The 23,606-nt window shown below is 39.3% G+C and overlaps 1 protein-coding gene across 1 annotated transcript in view; it reads right to left on the reverse strand.

The window, feature by feature from the left end:
• Positions 1-327: 327 nt before the first annotated feature.
• tbc1d31 (TBC1 domain family, member 31) overlaps positions 328-23,606 on the reverse strand; it is a 51,722-nt gene continuing 28,443 nt past the window's right edge. The window contains exons 13-22 of the mRNA XM_039738399.1: positions 22,940-23,119; positions 22,609-22,841; positions 21,569-21,721; positions 17,479-17,614; positions 12,576-12,668; positions 11,818-11,958; positions 10,158-10,352; positions 8,506-8,659; positions 5,501-5,626; positions 328-771 (exon numbers count right to left, since the gene is read on the reverse strand). Coding sequence (XP_039594333.1) covers positions 620-771; positions 5,501-5,626; positions 8,506-8,659; positions 10,158-10,352; positions 11,818-11,958; positions 12,576-12,668; positions 17,479-17,614; positions 21,569-21,721; positions 22,609-22,841; positions 22,940-23,119 — 1,563 coding nt within the window. The 3' untranslated portion in view covers positions 328-619. The remainder of the gene's footprint in view (positions 772-5,500; positions 5,627-8,505; positions 8,660-10,157; positions 10,353-11,817; positions 11,959-12,575; positions 12,669-17,478; positions 17,615-21,568; positions 21,722-22,608; positions 22,842-22,939; positions 23,120-23,606) is intronic.

The following is a 23,606-nucleotide window of genomic DNA, read 5'->3' on the forward strand; positions in this document are numbered from 1 at the left end:
ACAGATATTCAAATAGGAATACTAGGATTTTTTTTTTTAATTAATGTCTACCACAACTATTAAAACAAGGCAAATCCATCAACATCCCTTTGCACACCCTGAGTGACAAACTTTAAAAATGAGTGTCAACACTCTGTTACCAAGGGTGGAGGTGATTTGATTGCGACAGAACGACTCTTAGGAAACAAAACAAGCAAGTGAGACATTAGGACAACAACTATGACTAAGTGACAATTAGAACAGCAACTAATTACATTGTGATTTATGTGCATTTATTTCTATATCAAGTTTCTCAATTTAAATGTATATACAGCTGTACAATGTAAAAATACATTTTTAAATGACTCTATACAAAATAAAAACTATGAACTTATTTAAATAAGATACAAATAAATAACAGTTATAAACAACATGCTTAGCAAAACCAGCAACTTCAAGCAGATGGCATAATTCAAATAATTAAAAGCAAACTAAAAACACTAACAGTTCCCCCAAGTTAAAACTAGCTAAAATAATTCATATGACATAATTTGTAATTTAATTGTTCCCTTGTTTATTTTGAAATCAACCTCATTATAGTTAATGTATTTAATAATATTTATACAATAGGATTAATTTTCTAGATTGTGTAATCGGACTGGGAAATCGAAGAAAATGAAGACATTGCTTTTCTCCTTGCCTGGGAAACCAATTTTTGGCGTAGCTCTCGAACATCATTCATTAGTTCTCGTTCTCTATTTTCAAACTCTCTTCTTCCTCTGCCTGAAATAACTTAAAAAAAAAAAAAAAAAAAAAGGCACATTTGAACATAATGTATACAACATATGAAATTTTTATTTCTTAGATGAAAGGCATAAATAGAATTTCACTTATAAAAATGGTCTTAAAGGAACACTCCACCCCAAAATGATGTTTTCTCTATCTGTGCTACCCTTCTAAGACCAGTTAAACTCTATGTGATCCAAGCAGACCTCGTGTTGTTTATTTGATACATGGGTTGCCCACTTGCTCTGGTGTGATGGTATGCATCTGACCCCATTCCCTCGTGGCAGCCTTTTCCTCTTCAGACTGGCAACTCATTTTCGAAGTTTCCTTTCAGAGTCACTCATCGAACAGACCACTCTTAGAGTCAAAGTGTTTTGCTGTGAAAATATGATGGTAGTTGCTACAGCACTGGCCTGGGTTAGCAACTCTAACCTAGTTGTGTCAAGCCTTTGCTTTCTATTTATTGCGATTTTCACTCAACCATTGCCCACCACGCAAAGTTATCAGTCATTATCATTACAGCTATAAACTTTGTTCATGTAGCCCAAGCTAGTGCAATAAAGTCGCACCATGCTGCTGTTGCCAGCGTATAATGTCAGACAACAGAAAAAGCCAATAAGACCAATTTTCTCATTTGGTATTACCATTTTTGATTCGTTTGACGCTCCTTCTACAATTTTTGAGTGTTTTTACATTTTTTTCCTAACCCTAGCAACAGGACTGCCACACAGAATCACAGACACTTGTCTTTTTATAAAGGTGGAATACCTCCCTGCGTGGATTTTGCATGTTCTCCCCGTGTCTGTGTGGGTTTCCTCCCACAGTCCAAAGACATGCAGGTTAGGTGCATTGGCGATCCTAAATTGTCCCTAGAGTGTGCTTGGTGTGTGTGTGTGTGTACACACCCTGCGGTGGGCTGGAGTCCTGCCCGGGGTTTGTTTCCTGCCTTGCACCCTGTGCTGATTGGGATTGGCACTGGCACCAGCAGACCCCTGTGACCCTGTAGTTAGGATATAGTGGATTGGATGATGGATGGATAGATGTAATTCACATGCAAGGTCAGATAAAGGGTTTGAGCTTGAAATTGTTAATATAATTTTTTTTCTGGTAAACACCACTGCCATTCTAAACTTCTGAAAATCAAACAAATCAAAAATCACATTTTTATTTTCATACAAGCATCTGCACTTTCATATATTTTAATTAAAATCTCTTTACATAAAAGGGCTGTGGAAATTCAGCAGTAGTCCATGCATTGCTGTTATATAAAAAGCAAGGGAACCTTAGGAGTACGAGACTTTAAAAATAAAAAAGGCAGGTAAGCACTAAAGGAAAATCAGCCTGCTCTAAGTTTATGGTCCTCTTCATTATTGATCTTCTGGATAAAAACAGCTGGAAATATCCTGGCTGTGTATTTTTGTGTTGTTAAGGTATTGGCTGTTTCACTACAAGACCCTGGCCACGCTAAAGCGAACAGACGACTAAAGGAATATTGAATTCTTTCAGCCGTACATAAAGTAAAGTATAATAAATACCAGGAATTTCATAATAAATTATATGCATTTGTATAAAATGGTTAGTGATGAACTGCACGAAAAGTGATACATAAAATAAGAATATATTGATCACACATGTGTTTGTTAGTTTGTGTGTTTCATTTATAATTACTGGTGCAGACTGAATTAGTTTATCCTTAAAAGTCTGTTTTAACTTCAGGAAGTGGGGTTATTGTTATATGCATGACCATGACTTGTAATTCTTCACCTAGGGCTGGTTCCAGCATAGTGCCCAATTCCCCAGCAGTCACAAGCCAAGTGTGGAGGGACTGTGGTATTACATAATTTCTGTTAAATCACAGATCACGTTTGGCACAGTTTCTGTTATAAATCAACAAACACCTATGTATAATTTGAGATACGTGGCTCTTTTGCTTAAAACATGCTTTTGCAGACGAATCTCTTTTGCTGGCTTTGAATGTTTCACAGTGCATGGACACCGCCATGATCCCCTTCAGCAGGGTCCTGCATTCAGTGTGAGCATCAGGGACTTTCCTCATGCTTAATGCAAAAATAAATTCATATAATGCATTTATGTAGAAAGAATATAATCTATACTAATAAAAGGCAAAGCCCTCATTCATTCACTCACTCACTGACTCATCACTAATTCTCCAACTTCCCGTGTGGGTGGAAGGCTGAAATTTGGCAGGCTCATTCCTTACAGCTTACTTACAAAAGTTGGGCAGGTTTCATTTTGAAATTCTACGCGTAATGGTCATAACTGGAAGCTATTTTTCTCCATATACTGTAATGGAGTTGAGCTTGATGGCTGTGGGGGGCGGAGTTTATATATATATATATATATATATAAATATAAAAAATATATATATATATATATATATATATATATATATATATATATATATATATATATATATATATATATATATATATATATATATATATATATATATATATATATATATAAATATATATATATATATATAATGGTCAAAAGAATTAAAGGAACACTTTTTAATCAGAGTATAGCATAAAGTCAATGAAACTTATGGGATATTAATCTGGTCAGTTAAGTAGCAGAGGGGGTTGTTAATCAGTTTCAGCTGCTGTGGTGTTAATGAAATTAACAACAGATGCACTAGAGGGCAACAATGAGATGACCCCCAAAACAGGAATGGTTTAACAGGTGGAGGCCACTGACATTTTTCCCTCCTCATCTTTTCTGACTGTTTCTTCACTAGTTTTGCATTTGGCTACAGTCAGTGTCACTACTGGTAGCATGAGGCGATACCTAGACCCTACAGAGGTTGCACAGGTAGTCCAACTTCTCCAGGATGGCACATCAATACGTGTCATTGCCAGAAGGTTTGCTGTGTCTCCCTGCACAGTCTCAAGGGCATGGAGGAGATTCTAGGAGACAAGCAGTTACTCTAGGAGAGCTGGAGAGGGCCATAGAAGGTCCATAACCCATCAGCAGGACCAGTATCTGCTCCTCTGGGCAAGGAGGAACAGGATGAGCACTGCCAGAGCCCTACAAAATGACCTCCAGCAGGCCACTGGTGTGAATGTCTCTGACCAAACAACCAGAAAGACTTCATGAGGGTGACCCAAGGGCCCCATGTCCTCTAATGGGCCCTGAGCTCACTGCCCAGCAGCATGCAGCTCGATTGGCACTCGCCATAGAATACCAGAATTGGCAGATGCACCACTGGTGCCCTGTGCTTTTTACAGATGAAAGCAGGTTCACCCTGAGCACGTGACAGAAGTGAAAGGGTCTGGAGAAGCCATGGAGAACATTATGCTGCCTGTAACATCATTCAGCATGAGCAGTTTGGTGGTGGGTTAATGATTGTCTGGGGAGGCATATCCATGGAGGGTCACACAGACCGCTACAGGCTTGACAAAGGCACCTTGGCTGCCATTAGGTATCAGGATGAAATCCTTGGACCCATTGTCAGACCCTATGCTGGTACAGTGGCTCCTGGTGCACGACAATTCCTGGCCTCATGTGGTGAGAGTATGCAGGCAGTTCCTGGAGGATGAAGGAATTGATACCATTGACTGGCCACCACACTTTCCTGACCTAAATCCAATAGAACACCTCTGGGACATTATGTTTTGGTCCATCCAATGCCACCAGGTTGCACCTCAGACTGTCCAGGAGCTCAGTGATGCCCTGGTCCAGATCTGGGAGGAGATCCCCACAACACCATCTGTCATCTCATTAGAAGCATGCACCGATGTTGTCAGGCATGTATACAAGAACACAGGGGCCATACAAAGTGCTGCGTACAATTTGGAGTTGCTGCAATTAAATTTTGGCAAAATGGACTAGCCTGCCACATCATTTTTTCACTCTGATTTTTGGCGTCTTTGAATTCAGGGCTCTGTAGGTTGATCATTTTCATTTCCATCAAGCGATGTGGCATCCTTTCGTTCCTAACACATTACCCAGTCTATATCAGTATAGATATCCAGGAGGATTTCTTTTTCCCATTGAGATCTGATGTGTTTTCAAAGTGTTCCTTTAATTTTTTTGAGCAGTGTATATATATATATATATATATATATATATATATATATATGACAGCAACACTCATAACAATGTCAATCATGTTACGTTATTATTAAAACGTTTCCTTTTCTTTTTCACTACTTCTTTAACACACTACTTCTCTGCTGCGAAGCGCGAGTATTTTGCTAGTATAGCATAAAACCAAGTCATATGATAGAAAGGGAGAGGTTCTGCCCTGGTGAATCAGTTAAACAGTGCCATACAACCATTCAACAACTTTTACATATATATATATATTTTTTAAACACCATAAAAGTGCAATTTCAGTTAAAAATACCTAATTGATTTACTTTTACTCTAATTACATGCAAGAATGAAGTATTTTGGCTAACATTTTAACCAAATGCAGTTTAAAACTGACTGCTTATTTAAACACACACACACACACACACATTCTGCAGCTGATTTACAGAACCCTTCCTTCTTTGAGTCACAGATGTTGAATATAATTTGCAGTAACTGAGCACAGCTCTTGAAAGCCATCTAATGCTAATCAATTTAAGAAATACAGTGTACCAAATAGCAAAATACCTAAACTCAGCCGTGCTTTTAAATGGTAAATGTTCTCTGCCTCTGAACTGTAAAGATTACTGCACACAAACAACAACTATATCAAATATTACTTCAAATATTGACTTACATTGTACTGAAGAATCGGATGAGGAAACATCATTTATGCAGCTGTTCTGACGAGGAGACAAGTACGTGTGATCTATTTTGCATTTTGTAGAGCAGGAAGGCTTCGCTCTCAAATCACATAATCTCTCTAAAATCAATATGAGGGAAGGGTCACACACAGTATAAACAAGCCACTCTATGTAATGTTTAGATAATGAACACCAATACATTTGGTTCAAAAATACAGCTTTATAATTGAACTATGGTGCGGTAAAAAGATACATGTGTTACTTTAATGTTATTTTTTTCCTACCATTACACAAAGTAATTAAGCTGCGGGTGCATAAAATTGTGGCAAATGAGAGCATATGGGAATTCCCCACCATTATGGGGCATGGGGCAGTCTGATGAAGCCTGCTCAGCTCTTTACCACCACAACCAGAACAAGGTGACAGCAAATTAATAAGATGAAATCATTTACAGTAGTATGCATTATTCTAGTGAAGAAAAAAAACCTTAAAACTCACATTTCTACTTTGTATTCCTCAATCTTAAAAGTGTATTCCAGATGTTGATGAAAAAAGCTGGTCATATCAGTGAGATATAATGAAATCTAACCAAATGGTTATACTGTAACCCATACAGGTAGAGTAAAGTACCAATTTCACAATCAAGAGAATTCTCAAATGGCCTCATAAAATTACCGTTAAGTGTTCATCAGCTTGAAGAGATTACTATATAATTTTTAGAATTCATTACTCTATTCTTAAAGTGTAATAGTCTATAAAATTGCAGGGTGGCTTAAAACAACTCAACAGCATGACAAGAAAATCATACAGGATATCCAGCACTATGCTGCTGCAGATGATTTAGCAAACACAAATCATACAGGGATCTAAAACCACATCCAAAGATCTCTGTACCAAAGTTGATGGACAAGCCTGTTGGGCTGAATTACCTGTTCTTGTCACAGTTGCTGTATTGTTGCTCCAGATATTACATAACATGCAGAGTTGAAAATCTGAATGAGACTACCAGGCCAATAGGAACACAAAGAACAAGTCCACAGATGTGCCTTTTGAGCTCCACAAAAAAACGTTTTCAGTCATTAAAGCTACAGATGAAACTGACCTTCCAAAGTGGTCTTTTAACGTGAACTATCCAGGAACAGGGTGCAGAAACCAACTGAACAACAAAATGGTAACATGTGTGTTTCTCATAAGTTTATAAGAAGCAATGAAATACATAATCCTGTATCCAAATTAAAATACACATGTCTGTGCAGTTAACTTCTATAAAAGTTAAGCTAGTTTATACTAAATGTTGAGTAAGTGAATGTACTCGCTGAAAACCAAATGATGAGGCATCTTTGTGAAATGTGCCAATAAACTGACAAATTTCCCACAAACCAGTGCAAAAGCTAGATACATTTAGAAAATGGGCCTGCAAAAAATAAATATGATGATTCTGTACTATAAAGACAATACTGCACAGGAAGTAGGGCAGAGAACCAGAGTGGATAATAGGCTCTTTACAACACATTATTAAAAGAGTACAGCGATCAGAAGATAGTACTACAAAATGCAGTATGACATTACTCACTATGTCAGAAGTGTCACTTAAAGCTGCCTGTCTATTTAAATAGTGTCAGTCGATGGATGTTAATACAGAAGTTGTTCGGGGGTCATAAGTCTAATACGTAATTAGAAAGATAAAAGGTTTCAGAGCAAGTGGGTTAAAATAAAAAAAAAAAACTGGGACAGATTATGATTTTTCAAAGAATTACATAATGTAATGAACAACAAACAAGTACTGTATCATTATGTGCTTTAAATAGCTACACTAGGAGTATGATTGGAAAAAAATATCCACTTCAAGTTTAAAATTAAAGAGGAATGCTGAAGTTAAAATATGTTTTCAAGAAAAGGCTGGAAACAACTGACATTCCCATACTAATTAATTTTTCAAATCAACCTTTTCTCATAATCAAGAACATAAAAAACTTGACAAAAGAAGAGGAGACCTTCTGTCCAACAGGCTTGACTGTTTAGGTAATTGCTAAGCTGTCCCAGTATCTCATCAAGATGCTTCTTAAAGGTTGTCAAGGTTTCTGCTTCTGCTTCAACTACATGACTCAGTAGTTTGTAGTAGTAGTTTGTCTCAGATTTCTCAGTGCTTCCCGGCTTCAGTCTTAAATGCACTTTTCATTAGTGTCCTCACATATGTAATTCGACATTTACTTGAAAGAATTTGGCTATGTCTCTTCTGCTCAAGACTAAACAGGTTTAATTCTAGGAGCCTGTCAAAGCAGGACATGTCTTGAAGTCCAGGGCTGCACCTGGTTGCTCACTTCTTCACAGCTTTTAGTTCTGCTATGTCTTTTTTGCAGCATGGTGACCAGAACTGTACACAATACCTCAGACGTGGTGTCACTAGTGCATTATATACTCTAAGAATAAGAATAATAATTCTTTGCATTTATATAGCACTTTTCTCACTACTCAAAGCGCTCAGCAATTGCTCAAGGGCCCAACAGAGCAGAGTCCCTTTTGGCATTTTACGGGATTCGAACCGGCAACCTTTCGATTCCCAGTGCAGATCCCTAGCCTCAGAGCCACCACTCCGCCTATAATAATAATAAGAATAATGTACCTTGATTTAAATTGAACAATTTTTTCTAATTACTTCTGCAACCTGCTTAGACAATGTGAATGTGAAGCCCTAAATCCTATTCAGAGCTTACTTCTTGAAGCAACAACCCTGGATGGGAATGTTCGTGCATCACAGGACAGACATCGTAAAGGGCACGTTTTCACTTACTCACTCACTCAAATTGGTTATTTTAGTGTTGTTAATCCACTTTGAATTACGTTTTAGTACTGCAGAGGCAAAGCCAATGTCTCTGCAAGATGTGCACCCATACACTAAAATTTTGCAAACTTCACATTGCGCACTTTCTATGTTTTTATTTTCCTAAATAAATGAATGTATTACATGACATAAACGAGTAACAGATGACTGCCTCACCTGAAGAACTTTCACTGTGTCCAGATGCATTCTGTCTTTGCTGTACCACGTGTTCCATTCCCCTGGTAAAAAACTGGTTACGACGAGCTTCTGCCAAGGCACTGGCTTGCATCTCCTCTTCCAACTGCGCTTTTTTCTCCACAACTTCCTCCCACTGCAAAGGTAAGAAAAATAAATACTGTAATACTGTACTGTAAGATGTAGGTAAGATGTAGGTAATATGAAACATGCAGGCAGTATGGAGTAGTGGTTAAGGCTTTGGACTGCAAACCCTGAGACTGGGGGGTTCAAATCCTGCTACTGACACTGTGTGACCATGCCTTTGATCCAAGTGGACAACCAAAAAGAAATGTAACCAACTGTATCAAAAATGTTGCAAGTCACCTTGGATAAATGCATCAGCCAAATAACTAAGTGTAATGAAACATTAAAACAGCAAATTAATAAATCACTTTGTAATCATATTTAAGAAAATATGAAAAGAACTGGATCATTGGGACACACATTGAGACCATGGTCCTCAGCCGAAAAAGGGTGGAGTGCCCTCTCAGGGTTGGAGGCGAGATCCTGCCCCAAGTGGAGGAGTTCAAGTATCTCGGGGTCTTGTTCACGAGTGAGGGAAAAATGGAGCGCGTGATCGACAGGCGGATCAGTGTGGCATCCACACTGATGCGGGCTCTGCATTGGTCTGTAGTGATGAAAAAGGAGCTGAACTCAATTTACCAGTCGATCTAAGTTCCTACCCTCACCTATGGTCATGAGCTGTAGGTAGTGACCGAAAGAACGAAATTGCGAATACAAGCGGCTGAAATGAGTTTCCTCCGCAGGGTGTCTGGGCTTTCCCTTAAATTATAAGGTGAGAAGCTCAGTCATCCGGGAGGCGCTCAGATTAGAGCCGCTACTCCTCCGCATCGAGCTTCTGATCTGGATGCCTCCCTGGCGAGGTGTTCCGGGCACGTCCAACCGGGAGGAGGCCCCGGGGAAGACCCAGGACATGCTGGAGGGACTGTGTCTCCCGACTGGCCTGGGAACGCCTTGGGATTCCCCCGGAAGAGCTAGAAAAAGTGGCCGAGGAGAGGGAAGTCTGGGCATCTCTGCTCAAGCTGCTGCCCCCGCGACCTGATCTCAGATTAGCAGAAGACGATGGATGGATGGATGAAATGAACTGCCGTCCTGACCAGGGATGACTCCTGCCTGTAAGGATCTAGTCTCAGCAGCACTGAACTTAAAAAAAAAAAAAACAGGTTTGAATATTTTATGCTATTTAAGAAAACATAAAAATATTAAAATTTGTACCATATCCTCTTCTCAAGCAAATTTTTACATAAACACAACCATAGAGCATACATACACATGTATTTAAAAAGGTACCAGTGTTAATTTTTGGTAAAACATGAGCTACATTTAAATTCACCCCATAGTTCTGAAGTATATTCAAATGCCAAAACACAAATCAGTTCACAACTAGTCATGAGTAGCACAGATGCTCTATTACATCATTCAAAAATGTATTATAACCATCAAAATAACAGTGCACAAATGATGCCAATAACATCTGGAAGGGAGTTATTAAAAGGGCCAAAACTGAAACTAAAACAGTAATTCTCAGATTTAGGCAAGTCTGTTAATGACCATATACTGAAATAGCTCACCTTAATACCCTGCACTTCTTGCATTAAATCAATAAGTTGCCCTTCCTTCTTCCTAGTCTCCTCAGCAAGGTGAGCTAGCTCTTGATAGTGTCGCTCCCGGTCCATATCTGCCATTCTTTGTCTCTGAAGCATTCTTACTTGCCAGTTGGTATCTTCACACAAACGATCTGCCTCTGCCAAGGACTCCTCCAAGATCTGATTGGAGAACATTAAGAGAAATGCAAAAAAGCCCAACATTACCTGTGAGCTAAGTGCTGTTTTAAGTAGACAGGGCTAAATATATGTAGGATGGCTCCTCAAATATTCCCTATGTATCTGCTTCATACCATTGCTGCTAAAGAAGGTGCCACCAGTTACTATATATGAAGATTTACACACATTTCTCAACAAAGACAGTAAAGATTTGACGAAAAATAGACAAAAAAAATGGTATTTGTTTTCACACGCGTGTGCATAGGTGACGGTTTAAAGCAGGGGTGTCCAACTCCGGACCTGGTGGGCCACAGTGCTTGGAGGTTTTCATTCTATCCATCTTCTTAATTAGTGAGATGTTTTTGCTGATGATTAACTTGTTTTGCCTTAGTTTTAATTAACGTGAGTCAGACCCCTTGGTTGTTTCTTTTTCCTTAATGAGTAGCCAAACAATAATGAGACACAAAACCAGCTTCCCTGAAAATAAAGGAAGGTGAAGGTCTCGGTCATGTTGGTCTGCTCAGGTCACCAAAACATCTTGACGGTGGTCTTAGAAAAAACAGAAACTCAACAGTCTGCTGTGGCAGAATGAGAGCTGCAACAAGTCATGATATTCAATAACAGCTTTAATTAACAGCAAAAATTGGTTTCTCATTAAGAAACTGGTTGGAGTTTGACGTTCCAATTTAGCTGGTCATCTGGTGGCTCGTTTCACATCTCATTCCTGTTTGGTTGCCATTTAATGAAGAAAGGAATCACTTCAGAGGACTGAATCCTTAAAAACAGGGCTATTAAAATGAAGTGAAAAGGAGATCATTAGCAGTGAAAACTGCTCACTGATTAGGAAAAGGGTTAGAATGAAAACCTGCAGCCACTGTGGCCCACCAAAACCAGAGTTGGAAAACCCTGGTTTAAGGGCTCAGGTCATGGTAATTCTCAACTAATCCAGTGACACTGAGTGATAACACACTCTCTTTTTCTCCCTCTGCAGACCAGAACACTGACAGCTCTCCTCCAATGACATCACTTCCGGTGTCCAATCACCTGGACACCCCTCTTCCTGCCCAGCAACCATATGACCAGAGGAACCACCTCTTTTGACAGTCAGAATAGGACTCTGGTCTAAGAAGTCTTGTATTGCATTTTAACACATGTTTTTTGTCGATTTCAACTTTATAATAGGCAGGGTTGGCTATAAGGTGCCTGTGTCCTCTGTTTCTATTAATTGGTTCAATCAACTCTCATTACCTGTTATTAAGATTTAGATGAAGTTCACACTAAATTTAAAAAGTGAATACAGGTAATTCCAAAGGTTCAAAAACCTTAACCACCCTATCAGAAATATGAACATTTTCTATAATTGGAAATGTCAACCTTTCCACTTGATGAAAACTGTAAATGAACTGATCTAGAGGAAAAAAAATATTCACTTTTATAAAAAAAAAAATAAAATATGAAAAGGCTGAACCTTTTTTTTCGCAGAGTCCTGGATAACATCTGTGTCTATCAGACTCCGCATCATACGTTCTTCCACCTCAGCCTTTCTTCTCATGGCATCCACTTGTCCTTTTATTTCTCGATTTATTTTCTCCTGTTCTTTAGTAAGTTCCTGGTTATAAAAATGAAAACAAATATGGAAATAAGAGATCAGAATTGAGAACACCAAAATATTTACTTACATTTGATCCAAGTCAAAGCTGTCGATATTTTCTGTTTGCAAGAATCCTTGAAAATTATCACTTCAAGATTCATGCTTCTTACAAATACATTTGACTTTTTAAAAATATACATTTTACTGGATCATTAGTTTAAACTGACCACATGTAGAATTCAGCTCATGCCACTTCCTTTGGCTTGTGGTGCCTTCCAAAGTATGTTATGAGAATGAAAGAACATCCTACACTACACATATCCTATTTCAAAAGAGTTAATAGGACTATCAGGTCCAGACTGTTTTCTTCACATCACCTGTATAAACGAGCTTTCACTGTAGTTTAAACTGGTGGGAGGACAAGGTGAAACACTGTTCTTTATTTTGTGAGGTGATTTAACGGCGTTATTAGTTTTCACCCATGAAGATGAAGTAGATTACAACCACAATATACTGCACTGAATGAAGCCAGTCCTTTACAAGTACAGATTCAAGTGAATCAACAACATTGTCAAACACAGATAGTGTAGAAAAGCAGGCAAATGCAATATGCATTTAAAATGTTTAATCCCTACCTGTTCCAAAATCCTCCTTTGTGTTTCTAGCTCCATTTGCCTCACCTCGATGTCTTGAACCACATTTGCCGTCTCTTGTTCTCTCAAAGATGCCTGAAACAAAAAGCCAAAAAAAATACAATTACAAGAATGTTATGGCAATGAGACACATAGTAAATGTTTCTTTCAACACAAACAAACAATTGCTAATGTTCTTCAAGAAATTACTAAGGGAGGCAACGCTCAAGAAAAGACGAGTAAATCATTCTCATTACAGTATTGCTCACAAAATTTAAAATTACACAACAGAAAAGAATAAACAAATTTACATTGTTATTTTACAAGAGCACAAAAAATGACTGAATATCAGACACACTGAAAATCAGACTTACTTATTTTTTTCAAATGTGATTTATTTCAACCAACCCATTAAGCAAAGGAGGTTCACGTGTATGGCAAGATTTTGAAATTAAATGCTTTTCTTTGACCAGTTGTAATTACATTCTGATCAGTGTTATTCATTAGTTATACACACAAACACACACATATACTTTTCTATTTTTGTTGGCAACAGTGAAGGCAGAAGGAATAGTAATCGGTCATGTCTGAGAGTGTCATGTGACTGGGAAAACTTCATTGCAAAGGACGAAGACTGATGTTATCTGTTTTTGAAATTCTTAATAGAGTTTTATTTATTTATATATATATATATATATATATATATATATATATATATATATATATATATATATATATATATATATATATATATATATAAAAAATATATATATACACATATATAAACTGCTCAAAAAAATTAAAGGAACACTTTGAAAACACATCAGATCTCAATGGGGAAAAAGAAATCCTCCTGGATATCTATACTGATATAGACTGGTAATGTGTTAGGAACGAAAGGATGCCACATCGTTTGATGGAAATGAAAATGATCAACCTACAGAGCCCTGAATTCAAAGGCGCCCAAAAATCAGAGTGAAAAAATTATGTGGCAGGCTAGTCCATTTTGCCAAAATTGAATTGCAGCAACTCAAATTTATGCAGCACTTTGTATGGCCCCTGTGTTCTTGTATACATGCCTGACAACATCGGTGCATGCTTCTAATGAGATGACAGATGGTGTTGTGGGGATCTCCTCCCAGATCTGGACCAGGGCATCACTGAGCTCCTGGACAGTCTGAGGTGCAACCTGGTGGCATTGGATGGACCAAAACATAATGTCCCAGAGGTGTTCTATTGGATTTAGGTCAGGAAAGTGTGGTGGCCAGTCAATGGTATCAATTCCTTCATCCTCCAGGAACTGCCTGCATACTCTCACCACATGAGGCCAGGAATTGTCGTGCACCAGGAGCCACTGTACCAGCATAGGGTCTGACAATGGGTCCAAGGATTTCATCCTGATACCTAATGGCAGCCAAGGTGCCTTTGTCAAGCCTGTAGCGGTCTGTGTGACCCTCCATGGATATGCCTCCCCAGACAATCATTAACCCACCACCAAACTGCTCATGCTGAATGATGTTACAGGCAGCATAATGTTCTCCATGGCTTCTCCAGACCCTTTCACTTCTGTCACGTGCTCAGGGTGAACCTGCTCTCATCTGTAAAAAGCACAGGGCACCAGTGGTGCATCTGCCAATTCTGGTATTCTATGGTAAATGCCAATCGAGCTACATGCTGCTGGGCAGTGAGCTCAGGGCCCATTAGAGGACATGGGGCCCTTGGGTCACCCTCATGAAGTCTTTCTGGTTGTTTGGTCAGAGACATTCACACCAGTGGCCTGCTGGAGGTCATTTTGTAGGGCTCTGGCAGTGCTCATCCTGTTCCTCCTTGCCCAAAGGAGCAGATACTGGTCCTGCTGATGGGTTATGGACCTTCTATGGCCCTCTCCAGCTCTCCTAGAGTAACTGCTTGTCTCCTAGAATCTCCTCCATGCCCTTGAGACTGTGCAGGGAGACACAGCAAACCTTCTGGCAATGACACATATTGATGTGCCATCCTGGAGAAGTTGGACTACCTGTGCAACCTCTGTAGGGTGCAGGTATCGCCTCATGCGACCAGTAATGACACTGACTGTAGCCAAATGCAAAACTAGTGAAGAAACAGTCAGAAAAGATGAGGAGGGAAAAATGTCAGTGGCCTCCACCTGTTAAACCATTCCTGTTTTGGGGGTCATCTCATTGTTGCCCCTCTAGTGCATCTGTTGTTAATTTCATTAACACCACAGCAGCTGAAACTGATTAACAACCCCTCTGCTACTTAACTGACCAGATTAATATCCCATAAGTTTCATTGACTTTATGCTATACTCTGATTAAAAGTGTTCCTTTAATTCTTTTGAGCAGTGTGTATATATATATATATATATATATATATATATATATAGCATCCGGAAAGTATTCACAGCGCATCACTTTTTCCACATTATGTTATGTTACAGCCCGATTCCAAAATGGATTAAATTCACTTTTTTACTCAGAATTCTACACACAACACCCCATAATGACAACATGAAAGAAGTTTACTTGAGGTTTTTTCAAATTTATTAAAAATAAAAAAACTGAGAAGTCACATGTACATAAGTATTCACAGCCTTTGCTCAATACTTTGTCGATGCACCTTTGGTAGCAATTCCAGCCTCAAGTCTTTTTGAATATGATGCCACAAGCTTGGCACACCTATCCTTGGCCAGTTTCGCCCATTCCTCTTTGCAGCACCTCTCAAGCTCCATCAGGTTGGATGGGAAGCGTCGGTGCACAGTCATTTTAAGATCTCTCCAGAGATGTTCAATCAGATTCAAGTCTGGGCTCTGGGTGGGCCACTCAATAACATTCACAGAGTTGTCCTGAAGCCACTCCTTTGATATCTTGGCTGTGTGCTTAGGGTCGTTGATCTGCTCAAAGATGAACCATCACCCCAGTCTGAGGTGAAGAGCACTCTGGAGCAGGTTTTCATCAAGGATGTCTCTGTACATTGCTGCAGTCACCTTTCCCTTTATCCTGACTAGTCTCCCAGTTCCTGTCACTGAAAAACATCCCCACAGCATGATGCTGCCACCACCATGCTTCACTGTAGGGATGGCATTGGCCTGGTGATGAGCGGTGCCTGGTTTCCTCCAAACGTGACGCCTGGCATTCACACTAAAGAGTCCAATCTTTGTCTCATCAGACCAGAGAATTTTGTTTCTCATGGTCTGAGAGTCCTTCAGACCACTCTACCATACAGGCCTGATTAGTGGATTGCTGCAGAGATGGTTGTCCTTCTGGAAGGTTCTCCTCTCTCCTGGTGGTTTCGAACTTCTTCCACTTACAGATGATGGAGGCCACTGTGCTCATTGGGACCTTCAAAGCAGCAGAAATTTTTCTGTAACCTTCCCCTGATTTGTGCCTCAAGACAATCCTGTGTCGGAGGTCTACAGACAATTCCTTTGACTTCATGCTTGGTTTGTGCTCTAACATGAACTGTCAACTGTGGGACCTTCTATAGACAGGTGTGTGCCTTTCTAAATCATGTCCAATCAACTGAATTTACCACAGGTGGACTCCAATGAAGCTGCAGAAACATCTCAAGGATGATCAGGAGAAACAGGATGCACCTGAGCTCAATTTGGAGCTTCAATGCAAAGGCTGTGAATACTTATGTACATGTGATTTCTCAGTTTTTTTATTTTTAATAAATTTCCAAAAACCTCAAGTAAACTTTTTTTATGTCATTATGGGGTGTTGTGTATAGAATTCTGAGGAAAAAAATAAATTTAATCCATTTTGGAATCGGGCTCTAACATAACAAAATGTAGACAAAAGTGATGTGCTGTGAATACTTTCCAGATGCACTGTATGTGTGTGTGTGTGTATATATATATATATATATATATACACATATATATATATATATATATATATATATATATATATATATATATATATATATATATTATATATATATACACATATACACACACACGTAATTACGGATACAGCACACTTTCAACTTGAAAGCTCACTTGCCAAAATAGAATTAGAAATACCTTTAATCAGAATTGTATCTAGACAAAATAATAACTGTAGTTATCCAGAATAGCACATGGCAAAAATAAAAGAAATTAGAGGATTAATTTGACTCCAATAGATCCAGATTTTACTGAAGGCCTGCTTTGTTATTACTAAGCTCTACATTGAATTTTGGTACATCTAAATATTTGTGTGATGCGTTTTGCGGAGGGCCAGTACAGATTTTCCAGGACAACTGGTGCACATCCACTTTAAAAATTTGGTAGTCTACAAAAGATTCAGTAGTAAATTCTAAGCTTGCTAGCATACATGCTCTCTGAATTTTCAAAATGGAGTGCCACATGCATAATGCAGGGAGCAATGTTAAGAGTACATGAATTTAGTTTGTAAACTAAAACACTATGCTGAGCATGAAGTAAACATAGCACATTCTAGTTTCCACTCTGCTCATTATGCACAACTTTTTTTTTAGCAAACAAACAAATGTATAAAAAAATGAAAACAAAAATGCAGAGGATCAGGCTCTATGAAAATAAATCTACTAAATCATGTCACGTACTAGCTCACCACCTCACAGTGTATGGACTCCAGTATTGCGAGTCCTTCTATATGGAGCTTACTTGTTTACCTAATGCTCAAATGGGTTTCCTTCCACAGTCCAAACACAATAAATTAGCCTGGTGTTTAGGTGGGTGTATCTTTTGTGCTACAGAAGACGGGTGATCTGTCAAGGCTTGTCTCTTGTCTTGGATGCAATGCGGCCAGGAGAGGTTTCATACAGGTTAAAGCTAGTTCAGATAATGTATGGAGGTTGGAAAACAAACCACAAAAATTCAAAATCAGAAGAATTGTGCATGACTGTACCTGAACGAGCAACAAGAAATAAAAGTGCTACATACCTTTCTATTAATTTCATCATCCAGTCTATGCAACTCCATTTTTTTCTGGTCCTGCTGATATTTCAAAAACCGTCTCCGGGCTGCTTCGAGAAGATGCAGCTCCTTTATTTTTAATTCACGTTTCATTGCAGCTAACCTAAAATAAACCATTTAGAGTAAAGTGTGTAGCTACCCCATCATCCAGCAAATCACTTTAACCTTGTGAGTGAAATATGTATTTCAATTTTTAATATAATCTTCCACTACAGAATGAACAACATTACTTAAAAATATTAAAAGGGATTTCAATCTTTAAAATTTAGTTTTTCTAACTTTCACTTAGCAGACTTAAAGCAACCTAACAGCATAACTGCTTACTAAGCAATGTTTAACTGCTGTCGAAACCAATGGTTAGATATACCAATAGCTACGTTTCTAATGATGGAAAAACAAGAATATATATTTTTAAACAAACTATTACAGACAAGTTGCCAATGCAAGTTCAATATTCAGTTTGTTTACATGTAATCTCTTTAGAAACCTCATACACTCTTTGGAAAAAAATGTTTTTCAGACTAAGCACCATGATATAAACTTTAAAATGGAAGTGAAATTTCACAGACTGACACACAACAATGGGCATCAGCTCTGTTTAACGTGCTGCCCAGGGCATCACCTATTCCAAAGACTCCCCTATGGCAAATGCCGTTGAACAGTGAAAGCTTAAAAACAAAAAAAGTTGTCTCAACCCCAGATACACTTATTACAATTTATCAGGTCTGAGCTTCTTCTCAGCATCTACTGTGTATATATATATATATATATATATATATATATATATATATATATATATATATATATATATATATATATATATATATATATATATATATATATATCTGCACACTAGACAACTTGGAGTTTTTTTAATCCTATTTTGCCTCTTTATATTTTGTATTGCCCTTGAATGCTACAGCATATTTTGTCAATTTATAGTTTTATATATATACTAGCAAAATACCCGCTCTTCGCAGCAGTGAAGTACTGCCTTAATATTTTTATTAAGAAGAAAATGAAACCTTTTTAAACTCAGGGAAAATATACCAATAATTATTTGTTAAGGATCTCTTTGTATACCACATTGTCAGTTCGGCCCTCCGGTTGTAATATGACCAAGCTGTGTGCTGAGCTTACTCTTGAGCATGTAACGTACAGTTGGCCATGTGAACAGTAATCTTGTCTGAAATCTCACAGCTTGGATTGCTGCTGTCATAATCGGTTTGAGTTTCATGGTTTGTTTCAATTACGACAGTATTTGTAGGACTTGTGTTGAAGTGACATTCGGCATCTGTCAAGCGTTGTAAGTATACAACCGGTTTCATCGATAACTTCACATCCAGCTTTTGAGAGTTTAAACATTCATAAACATCAAAGTGTCCACTACTGAAATCGTCACCTGTCAATCTAAGATGTTTAAGAGGCATTGGCGGTTGTCGAAAGGTGTAAAATATTTAGCCATTTCGGTACACTTGAAAGAGACAACCGAACAATTCAGCAGCAGCCATCAACTCACATGCAGAACCATAGGTGAAGGGCTTAAGCATTTCACTCTTCTAGTGCTTCTGTGTAGTCTAATTATCTCCTGCACCGTCATCAATCCACACCTTGAACCTGTCCTAGTCATTCAATACATAAGACACAATGTTCCTCCGGATATCAAGAGTGAGCCTGATATGGCCATGCAATATGTAACACAGAGAATGGAAAAGGTAGGTGCCATCTCCAGGCATGGAAACCACTCGGTAAGTGACAGTTCTTTGATCGATGGTGATCACCTTGATAGACATGTTAATGCGGGTTAGGTTGGAATGATAAAGGAAATGGGTACCTGAACAATGTAAAGTAAGTCTAAAATACCTACACAATAACTATAATCGTAATAAACAAACAATAAAACAGCAGAGAAGCCGTGGATTAAATAAAAAGGCTGTAGTTATCAGCAGGGAGACGTGAATCCTGTGGCGAAGCAAGGAAGGGAATGTAGAGACCGGAGCGACGGACGGCCTTATATAGGCAGGCAGCCAACAACGTGGGAGACGTTGGAATGGGGGACCCAACGCCGCCTCACATGGTGACCGAGATGCAGGCTATGGACGTATATATGTACGCAAGTAGGATTCAGTTAGTGTTGGCAACCCGTGTACCAAAATTTCTTGAAGATGGGCCCATAAGTAACAAAGACTGTTGAAAGTTCAATATGGCGGCCGACAGTGGCATCATACTACCGAAATAAGTACGTACATTGGTTTCAGTTAGCGCAGGGAAGGCACCTGGAGGATTCAGAGTGTGGAGAAACTCTAGAGACAGTGTGTGTATTAACTTGTGGATTTTTCAGTGAGTATTTGGTGGCAGCGTCACAAAGTTGCTTCCGCAAGACTGGGTAGGCTGCGGAGCTCAGCTCAGAGCGAAATGAGGTGAATGGGAGGGGAGATAATGACGCGACTCCTCCACCCGCCTTAACTGTCAATCCCCCCACAAAGACCGTTTCTCGGAATTTGCATAAGCACAGCCCTTCACCCGCAATTTTAACTTAGTTACAAAGTGATCAAATCTCTCGTTTATATCCTGCATCCTCTCATTAAACATGTATCCCGCATTAGCCGTGGGCATGACAAACGCCAGCGGCAGCCTGTCTATGAACTTGATTTAAACTTTAGGTTTACACCGTGCTTTGTTTCCGAAGTAGCTGTACTCATGAATATGGTTGTATGTGTCACTCACTCGCTTCTTATTGTTTCGCTGCCTTCTCAATTGTATAATGCATGTTTTCTTCAGCGTTTTTTGGAGCTCTTCCTTGTTTTCTACGTACTACGTTGACAGTCAGTTCACATGATTACGTGGGAGGCGTGATGATGCCACACAAAACTCCGCCCCCCCACAGCCATCAAGCTCAACTCCATTACAGTATATGGAGAAAAATAGCTTCCAGTTATGACCATTACGCATAGAATTTCGAAATGAAACCTGCCCAACTTTTGTAAGTAAGCTGTAAGGAATGAGCCTGCCAAATTTCAGCCTTCCACCTACACGGGAAGTTGGAGAATTAGTGATGAGTGAGTGAGTGAGTGAGTGAGGGCTTTGCCTTTTATTAGTATAGATATATATCACACACACACACAGTACAACCCTGGCTTGCATCAGGGCCACAGGCACAGGGACTTCAGAGCTCAGCCTTGTTGGACTCCGTGGCCACCACCAGGGGGAGCTGCATGGCTTAACGAGCCTGTGTGGGCTGGAAAGCAGCCACACCCAGAAGTACCACCTGAATTAGGTTAATCATCACCTGAAGCACTTCTGGGTAGGCTATATAATGAGCCAGCAGTCACCACTCCAGAAGCCAGAGTCGGGAGGAGGAGGAGGACAACGTTTGACGTGAGGAGTGGTGGTGAAGAGTGTGTTTGCGTTTTGCATTGGTGTTTTTGTTCGGTGCTTTGTGGCACTGTGCTGTGGCTGAGGGACACGGGGAAGACGTGGCCCCCAGCTGAAGAAAAATAAAGATTTGTTTTATTTTTATGTGTGCCATGCTGTCTCTCTGTGCCGGGTCGGGCGCCAATATAGAGCCTTTCCACAATATATATCTCAAATCTTTGTATCCTGTGTTGTTCTTGTATGTTGCACCAATATTACAAAGATAAATTCTTACTACAAAATAGTATATTTATATATAATATAAATAAAGTGAATTCTGGTTTTGATTCTGACTTTGCAAAAACAAAGAACTAGAAATATATTTAGTTAAGAAAAGTAATTTACAAGATGCTACTAAACTTTCATATTAACATCTATTTTTCAGAAAGGGTAGAGAGGTGAATCTAAAATACTACAAACATTTTAATCACAGATATAGCATGTACCATAATTAATCATACAGAACATCATGCATCTATACCCAAACATAAAGTAACAAAACAAAAATTAAATGATTTATGTAGGACGAATGTCCAGCAAAAAAGTCAGATCAAGGGTATGAAGTAGATCTTCTAATTATATACTGAGGGATAAAATCTCAGAGCAAACTTCAGGAATTCTAAAGAACAAAAACCACTTTTACCTGCTCCTTTGGTCCATCAGCTTCTGCTCTTCTTCCAATAATAACTTTCTCCTCTGCTCTTCAGCTTCTTGCAGGAGCTCCTGCTGTCTGTACCACGCATCATCAGCAGCCTTACGCCTTACTGCTTCAGCTTGAAGCTCATGTGTTATCTGTCTGAAAAACAGTGCGAACTACATAAGTATTTCTGCCATGTAGCTTATTTGGAACATTTTTCTTTACCACCATTCATAACAAGCAATGTGATAAGTTAACACGGCTTTAAAAAGGTATAAATATACAATGCAAAGCTATAAACAAATATTTTCGGGCAGACAAAAAAGTCTCTTGGAGAGAAGTAGTTTGCTTTAATCCACCATTTTACTATATATCGTGTATGCATGTGTGTGTACACACACACATATACATACTGTGGAACTGGACCCGGACAAAGACAGACGGACATCGTTTGCTCACACAACACACTCATTTATTTACAAATATATTTACAGTTCTGTCAGTGCACTACCCAGTTCCTCCAGCACCAATCCCCCAAAGTCCAGGCCTCACAGTCTCTAGTGCCTTTTCTGGCCGCCTCCACTCCACTCTCTCTCTCTCATCTCAGTCCTCTTCCACCCGACTCTTGCTACTGAATGAAGGGAGGCGGCCCCTTAAATACCAGCCCGGATGGGCTCCAGCTGCTTCCCGGCAATCCCCCGTGGACCCTCCCCCGTGTGGCGGAAGTGCCGGCTGTGCATCCGGAAGCCCTCCAGGTGTCCCCAGTCTTCTTCCCCCCCAGCACTTCCTGGTGTGGCGGAAGTACTGAGGTCCAGGGTTCTTCAGGCACCGGGGCGCCGCGTGGCGGTGGCCATGGGCCCCTACAGGGTTGGGCTTCCAAGCCCTCTACCCGTGGCCCCCAACACAACCAGGGCGGTCTGGAGGAGGCACAAGCCCTCCTCCGGTCCTCCTGGGTGTCCCGGCTGGGCTCCACCCCCAGCCACATGCCACAATACACACACACACAAAGTGGAAACAGAAGGTTTTCAGACCCTCAGAGACCTTACCTTTCCTTTAAATATTCCAGCTCTTGTAAACGAATTCTCTCTCTTTCTTGAGACTGGTAGTCCACAATAAAAGCAGGGTATTTGTTAAACACTGGATACTGTCCTCTGGTTAAGGGCTCAAAGTCATCGAGCATGAACGAGGGATGAATTTCTTTAGGTGTAGTTTCCATTAATCGATAAGCTTCCTTAATTACTGAATTAATGTCCAAGGTATTATGGTGGTGAAAATAGTACTAAATGTGTAAAAACAGTGAATGGTTGAATTAGTACAATGTTTTAAACATAAAACAATCATTACTGTTAAAAGCAAAACAATCAATCTGTAGCATACCTCAAAGTCCTCTTTTAATGAGCAGTGTAGCAAAGCTGATCTGGAGGAAATGATATAGGACACATTCACCATTAAAAGAAAGGATGGATGGTTGGAAAAAATGTTGTCAAACAGTTTGAGCCATTCATCTCGTGTAAGCACCTCTGAAAACACAGTTTCTAGTAAAGGCCAGGCATAAATCTGAAAAGGGATATAGAAAACCATTTATGAAGAAAGAAATGTTCTGGAGTAGGTGGAAAACCTTATTTTCTTGAACAAGTAATTTTTGTTTTAATGAGAGAAAATCTAACTGTATTAATCAATATGTGTTGCTAGTCCGACAAGTTCTAAGCATTATGTATGCTAATAATCATTCAAAATGTTAAGATGAGACATCAACACACTGCCACTCCTGTCCACCAGGCAGTGGCTGCCCCTTCTTGCCTTTCTAGTACTCATGTTGCTGTAGGATAACCACCCTTAGGGCTATTAAGGTATCTAGTAGACACTATTGAAGTAGTCACATAACTTAAATCTGCTGGGGCTTTATTTTGAAGATCTTTTCAGGGGTCTGTGGGATTTCTATAGCCCCTGTGCTGGTCGCTACTCCTTTTATCTTTACAACTTACAGTACATGTACACAGGAGCATATACATTTGGCAGATTTATATGTGACAAAATTGACAAC

This window comes from Polypterus senegalus, chromosome 16 (assembly GCF_016835505.1).
Source record: "Polypterus senegalus isolate Bchr_013 chromosome 16, ASM1683550v1, whole genome shotgun sequence".
Taxonomy (NCBI): domain Eukaryota; kingdom Metazoa; phylum Chordata; class Cladistia; order Polypteriformes; family Polypteridae; genus Polypterus; species Polypterus senegalus.